We start from the raw sequence: 15,447 nt of genomic DNA on the forward strand, positions 1-15,447 counted from the left end.
TGGGAGCAACTAGAAATCAGTTGAATGGAGTATAAAACTAGAATTTAACTGTTTAAAAGTGTACTTTGTAGTTATCTTCTGCATATTGCCTTGTTGATTCTTCTCATGAAAGTACTATTGAGAAGTTGTGGTAGTCTGGTAAAGTTCCCACTGACTGGAAGAGGGGAAACATAACCCCTATTTTTAAAAAGGGAAGAAAGGAAGAGCTGGGGAGCTACAGGCCAGTCAGTCTTACTTCTGTGCCTGACGAGATCATGGGACTGATCCTCCTGGAAACCATGCTAAGGCACATGGAAAACCATGAGAGTATAATTCAAAGTACTTTTTTATTAGTTACTTCATAGAGTATCTTTTTATAATATTTTCTAAATTACTAGTCATAGCATATTCTCAAATTTGGTAGAGGTTAAACGTGTTCGTCTTGGTTTGTATTTGTTATGCTCCTGTTGAATACTGCTAACATTAAAATCACACTCTAGCAATAGTTTTATACAAAATTTTCAGTTTTGTTTTGTTGTGGTTAGCAGAACGTATGTCATCTAATTTTGTTTATCAGAACAGTTCTTTTCTGACAGCTATTTAATCTTTTTGAGCACAACCAACTTAAAGCAAAACAAAAATTTGATGTAAGAACAAGTAATCAAAATGAAAGTCTGCTCTACTTTTTAATTAACTACAAATACTAAGTTAACAGTATTTGCTACATAATGTAAACATTAGGAAAAGGGTAGTAGAAAAGAGGCTGTAAAGTTTGGAAGCTTCTAGACATTTGGAGCTGTTTTTACGTCACTTACAAATGCCATGTTGTAACTTGTGGCAATCAGCACGATTCTTATTCTCATGGAACTGTAGCTCTCTTGGCTGTGATTTTGTTCTGTGCTGATTCATTTCCATCTTGTGAAGGAAGGTTTCACTCAAGGCACTTGGTTCTTGGCAGCCATTTCAAGCTTGGAACAAGTGCCTGAACACTGGCTCCAAAGTGTGTTGCAAGGATGAATTTGCAGCCAAAGCCACCTTAGGGAAATGGAGAGGAAAGGTCAGTAAACTCACTGATTAGCTCGTTGATGTTTTGGCAAAAGTGTTATGCTCATGGTAGGTTCACAGGAAAGTGTAGAGCTGTCACTTTGTTGGCTGTCCAGCTTTTGTAGCAAAGCAGAGAAGGGCTGATGTTGGTGTCTGAGATGGAAAGGAATGTATGTGCATGATATAGATTCACTCTCAAATTTTTGCTGAAGTTTAAGGTTTTCAGTGGCTTACTATAGATTTTTTTTTTTATTTTTTTTAAGTTGCAGAGGTGAAGCTGCCCAAGAGTTTGCAGGTGCAGTCATGAATAAATCTCTTACGCAAGTATGAACATGTGTTTCATCATTTGCATTGTAACAGCATGCAAATGTGCAGTTTAGGGTCAGGACCCTATTGTGCCAATGCAGTGCCAACAGAAACGTGCAGAGCAAACGCTGTTAAGGCTGAGATAGTTCTGTTGGATAAACACATCACTGTTCTCAGACCAATTATTTTTACAGTGGTGCAAACAGATTACATCAGGAGCACCTCTTAGCCTTCATTGATGCTCCTTTGAAGGTCTCAGTTGTCAGCTGGTGTAAGTTTTAAGTATAATTTAGGGGTATACAGATAAGTAGGCAAAAAGTGACTTAATTTTCAGCTTTACTTCAGATCCAGGATTTTGGTGAAGATTTGTGTAAGCTATTGCCTATCAGAAACAACCACTCCAGCTAAGCTTAAAATAACTTTGTCTCCTTCAGCCCATCACATGTTACTAGTGATTGTTACTTGAAGCTTAATGACAAGACTCTTGAATAATTTCTGCTGAGCATGTTCAATAATAATCTTAGCAATATCTTTATCTTTAAGCAGAGCTCTGATTTATTTGGTTTATATTCAGGCGTATTGCTACAAAGGCATCTGTGCACAAGCTGTATATATTCATGCATAATTGCTTTGAGACTTGTAGAATTCAGCAGAAACCAATGGATTATGGCTTGATGTACCTGTAGAAAGTTAAAAAGGTGTAAATTTCTCCTTTTCCATACTTGGGAACTCAGTTAAATATCTCTAAATGAAGGGATACTTATTTTAAGATAGTAAATTGCAGAGAGATCTGGACAGATTGGAGAGCTTGAATTTGATCACCAACTGCATGAAGTTTACCAAGAGCAAGTGACAGGTTCTGCACTTGGGAAGGGGCAACCCTGGCTATACGTACAGACTGGGCAACGAGAGGCTGGAGAGCAGCCCCGCAGAGAGGGATCTGGGGGTTGTGATTGACAGCAAGTTGAATATGAGCCAGCAGTGTGCCCTGGCAGCCGGGAGGGCCAACCATATCCCGGGGTGCATCGAGCACAGCCTTGCTAGTCGGTCGAGGGAAGTGATTGTCCCGCTCTACTCTGCGCTGGTGTGGCCTCACCTCGAGTACTGTGTGCAGTTCTGGGCACCAACAGTACAAAAAGGACATTAAACTGTTGGAGAGTGTCCAGAGGAGGGCGACGAAGATGGTGAAGGGCCTAGAGGGGAAGACGTATGAGGAGCAGCTGAGGTCACTTGGCCTGTTCCTCCTGGAAAAGAGGAGGCTGAGGGGAGACCTCATCGCGGTCTACAGCTTCCTCACAAGGCGGAATAGAGGGGCAGGCGCTGATCTATTCTATTTAGTGACCAGCGATAGCACCCGCGGGAATGGTGTCAAGCTGAGGCAGGGGAGGTTCAGGCGGGATATCAGGAAGAGGCTCTTCACTGAGGGGGTGGTTGCACACTGGGACAGGCTCCCCAGGGATGTAGTCACTGCACCAAGCCTGTCGGAGTTTAAGAAGTGTTTGGACTGTGCACTTAGTCACATGGTCTGAATTTTTGGGTAGACCTGTGTGGTGCCAGGAGTTGGACTCAATGATCCTTATGGGTCCCTTCGAGTTCGGGATATTCTATGACTCTATAGTAATGGTGGTAGCACTTAAGCCTCTTCTATTGTGCTGGTCAAATGATACCTAATCATACCTTAATTTTTGCCATTTCTTTTAGTTCATGTTTAAATACATTAACTTCATCACTTCACATAAGCTGACTGTTGTACCTGCTTCTGAGGAAAATATTTTGACATGTGAAATGTCTTAAAGTGTTAGTGTAGGGGTGTGGTGAGGGATTTACTACATTGTCATGAGAAGTTCAATAAAAGTATATCAAATAATATAAGAAAGTAAACGTGATAGAGGTATCTATGGCTTTAGGTATGCTGACACAAGTTATCAGAGCTATTCTCCTTTGAAATGATTTGTGGTTTTGGTTTTCTCTGTGAAACACAGCTGAAGTACAACTGTGGTTTTCTTGCCACCAAGCAGTCTGACAAATAACATGTTTATATAATGCCTGGGTCGCAGTTATGTTTCCTCAGACTACCCTATGGTTATTTATGCAATCTGCGGTGCTCCAAAGTCTTGCTCCTTTGCTCATGTTAGTCTTCTTGTGGGGCTTCTCTCGTGCGCTGAAAATCAAGCTGCCATGCCTCTGTCCTGTACTGCTTCAGCTCCAGTAAAAGGGCTACAGTTGGAACGTGGCTGCCAGTTCACTTACTGATGCATGAGGCAGGATAAACTGCAGAGAATCTTCAACAGTTGTGCATCTCTAGTTCAGATTATATTGAATTATTTTTCTCTGTGACCTAAGCAGATATAAGTCACAAAACTGTTCCTATTCCTAGGTGTATTTGCTATATTTTAGCTCTTAATTCTGCTCTTTTGTACGCTTTAAATTCCGAAATAAGTCTTTCTGTGCTACTTTTGCCTGTATCACAGATGCGTTTATTAATGTGCTGCAGGTCTGGATATGCACTGCCGTTTAACAGAGCCTCTTGGAATAAGAATAGCAGAGTTTCCTCTGAATCCTATGTTTGCAAAGATGCTTCTGGAATCAGGTAAGAGGAAAAAAAATAAAACCACCTCAGACTTTTCTTCGTAGTCTTGTGTTGAGTAGTGAATACTGCCTCTAGTAACTCTAGAGTAGTATTAGACATTTGCTAAACTTGAAATATACAGTGTTTCATCTTGGCGTGGTGTTTAGTAAAAAGAATCGTTAAACTAATGGACCTCTCTGATAGTGTCTAACACATTTAACACATCAATAATTGTTAAGTCTAACATATTTGTCTTGTAATTTTCCATTAAAAACATTCATTGTTATACTTGTGAAGAAAATCGATGAGTTGAGATATTTCATTTTTATATGCTTTAAAAATATTTCGTGCTTCTTTTCCTCTTTATTTTGTATGGTGATAAGTTGAATGATAAAAGATTTCATGTACTGAATTTCTCCACTTACTCCTCAGGAAATTTTGGCTGCTCCCAGGAAATTTTAACAATTGCTGCCATGATGCAGATTCAGAATATTTTTATGATCCCTCCAAATCAAAAATCTCAAGCTGTAAGTTCAACCATGTTGTTTTGTATGTTCCATATGTAAGGTATTATACTGATGCCTGTTGCATACTGCAAGTTTACATGAAAATGAAACAGTTTTAAACTCTACCTATTGGTTATAGGTAAAAGGAGAAACTGAGTAACAGTGGGAGCCTTGGAGTTCCTTGCCAGTGTTAAAAGTCTCCTTCTGAGGATCAGAGATGTGGAGGGTTATAATCCAATATTGACCAGCACGAGGGTTTGTTAAAGGAGGGGATAAAAAGAAACAAATTGAAAAAATCTCCCCAAGTGTCTTTCCTTTTGAGAGAAACAAAAAAAGGTATTAGGATGTAGCAAATTCTTCAAAGGTAGCAAGAGCCTAATTTTAATGCATCCTTCTCATACACTTTTGGCATTCCTTCTCAGTTCATTTTTCTAATTTAAGTTTTAAAACACCACCTCAATGTAGGTGGGCTAGTAGAATATTGATGTTGCCTAGAACTACTACTCTTTATGGTAAGAATTTTGACAGTCACCAGGCAACATGGAGATGATGGGAACTGAGGGTATTAGACATGATCATTGCAAAAATCAATCTGCCTGTAAAAAATATATTTCTTCTTCAGGCCAGGCAACACAGAAAGTTTGCTGTGGAAGAAGGTGATCATCTCACTATGCTTAATGTTTATGAAGCCTTTGTGAAAGTAAGTCAATTCAAGTGTATGTAGATTTGGAGAAACATAAGGAACTCGAATGTGCCCCAGTTCCGATTCTGGAAGTTCTGGATATAGCATCCTCAAAGTTGAGGACTTGCCAAATCTGTTAAATGATAGTTCTGCTTTGTTTGTATTTTGCTACAGACCTTGTGTAGTCCCTCTGAATAGGAAATAGAAAGAATTCTGTGGTTTGGGTACAGCACAAAATTCTTGTCTGTAGAGAACTGTTTCCATTGGAATTTTTGAAAAGATCTAGGAAAAACGGGTATTCAAATTCTAAGTGAAATTCATGTTATCATATCTTTTTCATAAACGTATCTGAGTTTTACTGGTGATAAACTGCATCGAAGTCTAGCATTTTTTTTTAAATAATTACCTCATTGATCAACACATCCTCTTTTTCAGTAATGTTATGTATTTACCCTAAGGTTTAACAGCAATCTTAATACTTTTCTGTAAGCTGAGGTTTTACCTATTAGTTTTGAAGTACTATACCTGCTGGGGAGAAGTATGTTTTGTTGGTGTAAAGCACTTCTGTAATGATATATTTGCAACAGTCTTGAGCTGAACCAGTGTAATGGCTCTAGTATTTAAACAAGCGATTTTCCTCTCCCCAGCTCCAGGTACTAACCAAAGCTCAGGTACTAACTAAAACTTTGCCCTTTAGATTTTGTACCTGCGTAATTCTCTCAGAAGTAGCCAGTTGCAGAGATTCTTGGAGTAAGTGCTGGCTTCTGGAGAAATAATGAAAACATTTGAACTAATGAAAACAGTAAACAGAAAAGTTCGTTTACATTTTCAGATTAAAAACAGACTAATTTATGATATGATGCACTTGTGTGTGAAAATGAAATGATTAATGCTTTTCTCTTTCACTACATGTGAAGAAATGAGGAACAACTATTTGAACATATCTTCACAGTGTTTATTCTGCTGCCATTTAGAAGTTGCTTCAAACATGTTCTGTAATTACTGTCGATTACTAACTCATGTTAGTTGCTGTGTAGGCAGATAATTTTCAGGGAAAAGAACAGTAAATAGTGTTGTAGGAGACAAAAGAAAACAGAACAAGACTGTGATCCAAGAGATTGTTTTTTGTTTTGCTGGAGGTATTTCATTGTAATTTTTTCTTCTCATTCTACAGCACAGCAAGAGCTCTCAGTGGTGTCAGGAACACTTTCTAAACTACAAAGGTCTTGTTAGAGCTTCTGTTGTAAGAGAGCAGCTGAAAAAGCTTCTTGTACGTTTTAAAGTGCCAAAGAAGTCCAGTGAAGGTGAAAGTTTGCTTTTTTTTAAACATGTCCGATACATTTTGAGGATAGTTTCCAAATTGTCAGTCTGCTTCTTGCTTTTCTTGTAACCTTTTTTCTCTATGGCTTAAAAATAACATTAATTAAAACCATATTTTTCCCATAAAAATGCCTGTAAAAGAGCAACTTAGATCATTTTTACAATTTGAATTTAGTCCAGTCTTCATTAGGTAAGTTTTCCAGCAAGAGATTATGACCGTTGATTATATATTTAAAGGACAGATTTTAAAAAATCATAAAAGAAGGAATGGGGTGACCTGTTTGACTTTTCAAAAAACACATTTCTTCTACGATGTTCAAAATGCATAGACATTGGGATCTGATTTCCAGCTGTGCTGTGAGGATGTGGATGCCATGACTAGTTCCCAAAACTTGTCTCTAACTGCTCTGAAAAATCAGACTTCAATGCTTAGCTGTCACACAAGGTTGCTCTCAGGACTGTGAAACTATCTTCATGGAGATGTCAGTGGCAACTGTTTTTTCACAGTAATTTTGATTTGCTGCGAAACTGAAGTCAGAAGAGATTGCAGGGTTTGCCTTCAAGCCTTTGCTATCAAAGTTTGATGCAGTGTGAAAAGTTGTTTTAGATGATTAAGGGGAATTTAAGGGATTTTTGCCATTACATTGACGAATTTGACAGAAAAATTTATTTTCTTCAGGTGATCCAGATCCTGTTTTGAGATGCATAGTTTCTGGATTCTTTGCTAACGCAGCTAAATTCCACTCTACCGGTGCTTACAGGTAAATATATGTACTTTCATTACAGCTGTTGCTTGGTTTAAAAGCTTTGACTGGATAGATCAACAAATGGGTGCTCTTCTAGGCACTTGTAGTAAGAAACATGTGGCACTTGATTTACTACATCTTTGAAGATTTGTATGTTCAAACTGCTTCAATTTTTCTCTTCTTTTTAGCAAATAGAATTATTGATAGCAGGAAGCTGTTACTAATAGGAATTACTTGTGTTAATACAAGCAAGTACTGCATCTTTGTAGTGCTTCAGAGCACTGAATAAAAGCCTGAAACGCTAGCTTTTCATTTAATGTAGATAGATTTCTTCTAGATCATTAAATTATCATTTTTTCCTTTTGCCAGGATTTAAGCCTGGTTTCAACTGAAAGCCTGTTCATTAAATGTGAATATTTTTAGTTTGCTCCAGTTCTTTCACTGTTGCCATTTGTTAACGTTCTTATTGTGGATGGAAGAAACCAAATGTTAAATAATAAATCTGTGCCTGGTCTGAAATAGTATCTTACTTTCAAGGACTATCCGTGATGACCACGAGCTTCATATCCACCCCACTTCAGTGTTGTATGCGGAGAAACCTCCACGCTGGTAAGTGAAAGCAACTTGCACTTGCTTTGTGAGCTTTAGAAGACGTTTTGAGCATCCAGACACTTTCATGAATGACTTTTTGTGGAGAGAGGGATAAATGCAGGTCATGGTTCTCACAGAGATAATTTGGTTGGTGTTTCCTTTGCAACTTTTTGTAGGCAGTATCCAAATAAATCAGGGAAATAAAATGATGTTTAACAATCAAAAAGCTTGCAGAGGCTGGAAAGGTGAGGCAAGTGACTCTATTAATAGGCACCATGTCTTGCACTGCAGATTGTTCTCTGAGTGGTCTCTGTACCTAGATGTGGCTAGAGTTAAGTTGCTTTTATTAAACCTAATAAGTAAATGTCCTGTCAAATGCTGCAGTACTTGCATTTGGATTACTGGTAGAGGGCTTAGATATAAATTTCATGATCCAAAATCCTTTGAGAGGAGATATGGTTGTCTAAAAGATAGATGACATTAATAGTTTTACTTTCAAAATAGCTGGGATATTACAGTTCTATTTATGCCAAAAATGCTCAGATAACTAGAAATGTGTTTCCAACTGCCAGATCAACATGATGAACCTGATGTATTTGGACTCTTGTCCTGTAGCTGAGAATTTGAAGGGTAAACTTGGCCCATGTCATCTGTTATCTTGGAACTGGGCTCCTACGCCTTGTGTGTATGGTTTGCAGAAGCGTAACTGATTGGAAGTTAGCCATCAATTACATTGGCTCACAAAATAGTAATGAGTCCAGCTCTCACTTGGTGTGAACTGGACCGATTCTTCACAGCTGAGTTTAGCAGAGTGTAGCTAAAGTAAATTTTGCCAATGAAACCAGCCTGATTCTCTCCCCTTTTTGCCATTTTTTAACCTCCTGTCATTGCGACTAAAAATAAGACACAAACTGTTTGAAGTGATGAAAGGAATGCTTTGCAGATAAACTTCTGAAACTTTTTAGCTTGCTGAAGATGACATCCTGGAAGAAGTTCTGTTATGGGAGAGTGACAGACAGTAAGAGGAATAAATTGAGAAGAAAATCATCTGGAAAGAAAATCCAGTGGTAGAAAAGTACTGGAAGAATTCCTTGCTCCAGCACACACCTTCTGCAATCTCTTAGCAGAGGGCTCAAGTACTGCAGGGTTCAGTTTTTAAGTGAGGTCAGAGCAGAATCTCCATCCTAGCCTTGGGTGCTTCCAGACATAAAGAAATCGGAACTGTAGATAGCTGGAAGCCTTAACTGGTAAAACCTGAAAGCTCTTGTTTGCTTCACTGGCTGTTTGGTGGCAGCAGTAATTTCTTGGAGCTGTCTTCCAAGGCTATGCGGTATTGTCACTGCCAGCCCCAACACCCTACTCGCTAAGGGCATCTTTTAAGACGGGTTTAACTTACCTGGCAACCCTGCTTTCAGCGCTACTTCTGCCTCAGAGCACCTCCTGTACTGAGAACTTCAATTCTTGATCTGTTACAGGCGTACATCGTGTGTTCTTGTTTCTCTTCCTTTGATTTCTCTTTAGTTGGATTGGTTAGCATGAGTCTGGCTGCATTTGGCAGAGAAGAGAATTTTGGACTCTTTCCTATTTGCTTTGAGAGCAAAATACCAACTAATGAGAGACCACAAACCTTGTGGCAGCTTTATGTTTATAGAAGGCAGATAACGACTTCTGGTTTTGGTGACTAACTGTTCAGGGCGTCGGTTTGTGCTTCCTTGGTAAAAATGACTTTCCCTGCAGAAGGGTATCTTCAGAAATGGGTTGCCCGTTCTGTTCATGCAGGCAGTAATGAACGAGTCCACGTGACTCTTTGTTCCTAAATTTCCTATCAGGATATGAAGCTGATTTCTTTTTCTAATCCTTACCTTGCTTGCTTGCAGACACCAGGGGTAGTCACGCTGTATTTATGCCCAGCTTGTTACGGGCACAGGGTTTTGGTGCCTTTGACAACCTTCCTTCTGATATTACAGAATAGCTAATATTCTGTCTTCCAAAAGATTTGCTTTGAGTCTCCTTGGCCCCATTATTTCTTTTCATATGTTGTAGCAGTCTGTCATGGTAGTATGTGGAACTGTTTTTAATGGTAGTCTAGAAATTGTCTTAATGTAGAGTACTCTAAACAACTGGAAGGATAGAGGTAAGAGACCATACAACTTACAGACTTTCTTGTTGTGCTGTGAATACTACGTCTGGCAGCTTGCATGTGAAATTATTTAAATATGCTGTTATATACCTGCCTCCATCATTGCTTTATAGCACATTCTTTCTTTTCTTTCTCCTAGGGTAGTCTACAATGAAGTCATACAGACTGCCAAATACTACATGAGAGATGTGACTGCCATTGAATCAGCATGGCTCTTGGAACTGGCACCTCATTTTTACCAGCAAGGAACGGTACGGAATCGGCATAAAGCCCAAACGGTACCATTGCTGTATTAACAGCTCTTGTATCTGAACGTTTAAGTGCTTTTTTTTGTCATCTGTGTAATGATACAAAAAGTATCCAACCAACAGGCATGATCTTCAAGTTACAAAATAGTATATTCTTCCAGTAAATGAAACCCTGAACTGTTTTACACTTAAATGTAGGTGGTTGGTATTACTTCTGGGAGCAGCACTAGGACTGGCAGAGGTCATGCTTTTCACAATTTTAAGTCTTTGTATGCTTTGCAAATGTTTGTGCAAATCCCAGGCCTTCTGCTCATGATTCAGAGCTGCAAAAGTCAGCTCTGATCTGTTAAAACATGAAATGTCAAAGAATAGCTGCTATTTGTGCAAACCTTTATTTTAAGTTCTGTAATGTGTGATGTACATACCTAGAGGAAGAAGAAGAGGAGGAGGCCAGGAGGGGATCTTATCAATCTAATCAATACTTGAAGGGAGGGCATGAGGAAGCAAGAACCAGGCTCTTTTCAGTGATGCCCAGTGCCAGGACAAGAGACAGTGGGCACAAACTGGAGCACGGGAGGTTCTGTCTAACCATCAGGAAGTACTTCTTTACTGTGTGGGTAACAGAGCACTAGCAGAAGTTGCCCAAAGAAGTTGTGGAGTCTCCTTCTTGGAGATCTTCAAAAGCTCTTGGACTGGGCCCTGGGCAATCTGCTGTAGGTGTCCCTGCTTGAGCAGGGGGGGGTTGGACCAGATGGACTCCAGAGGTCCCTTCCAACCTCAACCATCTTGTGTGTGGTTCTGTTCTTCATGGGTATCTCTTAACAGTTACCACTTTTTCCTATCATTCTTTAGCTGCTCTGTCCTATGCAAATTCATCAATCAAGACTTACTCACTGATAATATTTAATGCCAATCCAGTTTTCACAATTATCTAACTGTTATTTATGCCGAAGCTTCTGATACCACGTTACATGTAGATACTGTACAGGCAAGATAACCAAATTGTTCTTGCATGTGAGTTTCCCATGGGGATTAATATTAATCATATGAATTAGTGAACTATTTCCAAAATGCTGAGTGAAAAAATGCACTTGCGTATCAGACTGATGCAAAACGAGATTTGTTTCTGCGTATGAGCAGCCAGGTTGCAAAAATGGTTGATTTATACATCTGCTACACTATTTGACTTTTTTTTTTTTTTTTTTTTTTTAGAATCTCAGGCTTGCTTTCTTTTGCTTTTTGGGGTTTTTGGTAAAAAAAAAAAAAAAAAAAAAAAAAGTGCTACATGGATTGTCTTAGAACATATCTCTGTGGTTACAGTGTACAACAGAATTGGCATCTGTCCATATAATTGACTTGAGAGGGTGTTTTTTCTTATTTTTACGAATGCTGAACTTGAATAATTCATCTCGGTTATCCAGACATTTGCCATCTATAAATACATTTATTAAGTAGCTGAGTATTTTTTGCCTTTTACTCTGTAATGCATTTGACAAAGGTAGTAATGACCCTGCAGGGTAGTCCCTTGAGTCTTTAGCTGCTGTTAGACGTATTCTGCAAGCATGGTGTAAAAAGATGAGCCAATGTTCCTGTTTTATCTAATCTGCTCCTGGAGTAATTCATCCTTTTGACTCACATATTTACATGCTGTAACATCCCATATGTAACACAACATCTCATTAGGATATGACCTCTCCATGGGCTAAAACTCGGTGTGAGGTTTTCCTTTAAATAGGTGGTGTTGGGAAATGTGATTCAGTGACTCATTCAGGCAAAACTTGAATTGCTTTTTGTAAGTGAGTAAGAGTCGTCTTGAACTGTACTACCTACCTGACTGAGAGAACATGTTTTCCAAGGCAGCATTACCACTGTTGCAGATACTCCATAAAATCACCCAACTCTTAGCGTTGCCATCCTTTAGATTTGACAGAGAGGATCTCTGTTTGCAGGATGAAGTAAGCATTGCATTCATCCTAAAGTAAAGGGAAGCTACCGAAGGTGGTGCTATTTTTGAGGAAAACTTTTTCAAAAACGTTTTCAGTTTGGTCAGCCTCAGTTTGTTTATCCTCATCAGCCAAAAGGCTTGGGTGTATTTATAAAAATGTTTGAAAATCAGATATATATCTGTTGTGTAAAGCTTTGAATTATAGATGTAAATTTTGTATATACAAACAATTGCAAGGCACAAAAATTTATGCTGATTTATAGTCATTCGGACTTTTTATACTGAAGAACACATCTTTCTGCTTAAATATTTCTGAAATCCGAGGATTTTCATTCCTGTATCATGTTCAAAAAAAAAAAACAAATTTTAACAGAGAATCTAATCAGTTCTAAGACTTTTCTACAGTTTGATTACAGTTTCAGACAATTGTTTCATTCCAACTTTTGCAGTGCTTTTGGAGGATGTTCTTCCATTGCACTTTCTTTGCATGCCTTTTTCTTTAAGAGCAAAGAGGTTCAAAGCTCCAGTGAAACTACAGCAGCAGAGTTAATACATTAGTTAAAATCTTGTACTTCATGTATGTGTTCCTGGTGTTTGTGCAGATGCATTGTTGGGAGCACATCTATCTTTCTGTGCATTTTCACGTGTTGGCAAGTTGCTTCAGCTGGGGAATCTTCATATGCTTGCAGTCAATACAGAAGTACTAGAAGATGCTATTTTATACCAAGCCAAAATACTATTTTGGGATGCATGTGGGTTTCTTTTTTTTTTAATGGATTTCATGTATTTATTTTAGCTCTATTAATAATAAGCAGGGCTTGGGAAGGGTAATACTTGTATAAGGATTTATTTATGATTAATAACTGAAAACATTCTAGTTGAACTTTTTTCTGTTTGTGGTGTATGTGCTAAGAAGTTTTTCTTTTCTTTTTGTAGCATCTTTCCTTGAAAGCAAAAAGAGCTAAAGTGGATGACCACTGATTTGACATGACTTGTGACAGCAGATGCAGAACCTACCAGTGATTTGAAGTTGGCTACAGTCCATTCAGCAGTTAGTTCATTACCAATTTGATCCTACATAAAGTTAAATGTTTAAATGCCTGCCAGGATCTGTAGGGGTTTATGCATGACCAGTACATTGTAAATCTATGTAGAGCTTGCATTGTGGACATTTTATTCTTTGCCTAATTGACCACTGTTGTTAATCTAGGCATGTTGCTCCTTTTAATAAATAGGCAAACAACAACAAAAAACAAAAGTAAGAGGACATACAGGACCACAAAAAAAGCCTTCAAGAGGGAAGCTGATTTCCTGGAGTGGTACGGCTGCCTTATGAGAGTGGGGAATAGGGTACCCTGCCTCCTGTTACCTAGAGCACTGTGACTACTACTGGCCAGACTGAGACTGACTCCTGACAGCAGGTAGCTCAGGGCAAGGAAGTCACCCTTGAAATGCAAGGGACTGCCATGGAAACGTTGGTTTCATGTCGGACCATCCTGAACTGGTGCAGCTTGTGCTCCCAAGCAGTAAAAGTCTCCTGCCTGAAGCTGAGCTGCCCCTTGCTTCCTTTGCTGTAACAGTCCTATAGAAAGTAGCATAATATTTAAAATGTCTCATTTCCATACTTGAGAATAGTTATTTTAGGAGGGGGAGGAAGAGAAGCAGCTCAGCCTTTTTAGGAAGGATTATTTTTTTTTTCCTCAGTCAAGGGACTATACATTTGTTAACAGTTATTCAGATTTGCAGATGGGGCTTTACTGTTTTTTTTTTTTTTTTTTTTCTTCTTACAAGAAAAAGCTGTTAGCCTCTTTCGGCTTGGAAATCCCAGAAAATTTCATCAGGGAACACGTTTTCTAGTGTCTCATTCAGCAAAGATGAATATGTTCTGTACTTTACTAATAAGGAACACTGTGTGTGTATACACACATATATATGTGTATGTATATATATACATATAAATAAGAAAAAGAATTTGTTCTTTGCCCGGGACTGCATGTGTTCTGCAAGAGAAGGATGCTCTGAACACTTCCTGCTTTAACCAGAATTCCATGGCTACTTTTCAGTAAAGAACTGTGTTTTTTGCGTTTTAATAAGATAGCTTGTATACATGTATTTATTTTTTCCTACTGTATCAATATTTATTTTAGAAAGGCACAACTTACTGTTTTAAAATTTTATTTTTGTAAGGCAATTTGTGATGAATATTTTGGGCACATTAGCTATGATTTTGTTTTCTTTAAAAAAAAAAAAAAGGCAACAGTATGTAAATAGGCAGAAATTTCTACGTAGAGTAAATGCCCTCCTCATAACAGGACTGCCTTGAAAACTCTGAGAGCTTTTTACTTTCTCCTTTGCAAACACCTGCAGAAAGAACATGTTCTGTCATGTGCGATGTGTTGTCTATGCAGTGTTTCCATACTGGTTGCCAGCACAAAAAGATGTACCAGTCTCAACGTAAGCCACCAGCAGCACGACAAACCATGTCACCTTCTTTGTTGTCTTCCCTGGGATCCTCACCTTTGTATTACTTTCTTAGAATGGAAGCTCTTTGGGGCAGGGTCTGTCTCCCAGCCAGAGCTGAGAGCATTGCTGGCACTTACTAAACATAATCAATTTGCAGGTTTTTTTCTGTTAAAGGATCAGAGAAAGAACTAAACATGAAGACTTGTAAAGTGTCTGCGTCGCTCCGTCCTCTGGAAATATTCTTATGAAAAATAAAACCATTGAATCAAGGAAGCTTGAGAGTGCATTACTTCAGGCTGACTAGGGTGTGGTTTCCCAGCATACTGGGTGGCTGTACTGTGCTGGTCTGGATGGTGCTTGGCATGCAGAGGGTGGCCACTATAACTTGCTGCTTTCAGAATTTCAGCTGGGTCTGAACTCTCTTCTCCAGGTGTACTTCAGCCTGGCTTTACATCTGCAAAATTTTCTGTTGGAATGATTGTGACTCCTGCCAAGTTCAGAACCCAGGGATGTAAAAGGTTTGTAACATGCTGCAAGCAATTGTACTTTTATAAGAATGAGTGCAATAGGTCGTCCAGTGCACCCTCAGTAAGTTTGCAGATGACACCAAGCTAAGTGCGTGTGTCGATCTGCTCGAGGGCAGGAAGGCTCTGCAGGAGGATCTGGATAGGCTGGAGCGATGGGCTGAGGTCAACTGTATGAAGTTCAACAAGGCCAAGTGCCGGGTCCTGCACCTGGGGCGCAACAACCCCAAGCAGAGCTACAGGCTGGGAGATGAGTGGTTGGAAAGCTGCCTGGCCGAGAAGGACCTGGGAGTATTGGTTGATAGTCGGCTGAATATGAGCCAGCAGTGTGCTCAGGTGGCCAAGAAGGCCAACAGCATCCTGGCCTGTATAAGAAGCAGTGTG

General features: G+C 39.1%; 1 protein-coding gene across 2 annotated transcripts in view; it reads left to right on the top strand.

The window, feature by feature from the left end:
* The window catches only part of DHX35 (DEAH-box helicase 35), a 31,110-nt gene extending 16,298 nt beyond the window's left edge, over positions 1-14,812 (top strand). Inside the window, exons 15-22 of one of the 2 annotated variants that reach the window (XM_035548358.2) lie at positions 3,824-3,919; positions 4,331-4,425; positions 5,027-5,104; positions 6,261-6,390; positions 7,086-7,167; positions 7,690-7,761; positions 10,023-10,161; positions 13,013-14,812. In XM_035548358.2, the coding sequence (XP_035404251.1) occupies positions 3,824-3,919; positions 4,331-4,425; positions 5,027-5,104; positions 6,261-6,390; positions 7,086-7,167; positions 7,690-7,761; positions 10,023-10,161; positions 13,013-13,057 (737 nt within the window). In that variant the 3' untranslated portion in view covers positions 13,058-14,812. The remainder of the gene's footprint in view (positions 1-3,823; positions 3,920-4,330; positions 4,426-5,026; positions 5,105-6,260; positions 6,391-7,085; positions 7,168-7,689; positions 7,762-10,022; positions 10,162-13,012) is intronic. The other variant, XM_035548359.2, reaches the window with a different exon arrangement.
* The last annotated feature ends 635 nt before the right edge of the window (positions 14,813-15,447 follow it).

The sequence above is a fragment of the Cygnus atratus genome, chromosome 16 (genome assembly GCF_013377495.2).
Source record: "Cygnus atratus isolate AKBS03 ecotype Queensland, Australia chromosome 16, CAtr_DNAZoo_HiC_assembly, whole genome shotgun sequence".
Taxonomy (NCBI): Eukaryota; Metazoa; Chordata; class Aves; order Anseriformes; family Anatidae; genus Cygnus; species Cygnus atratus.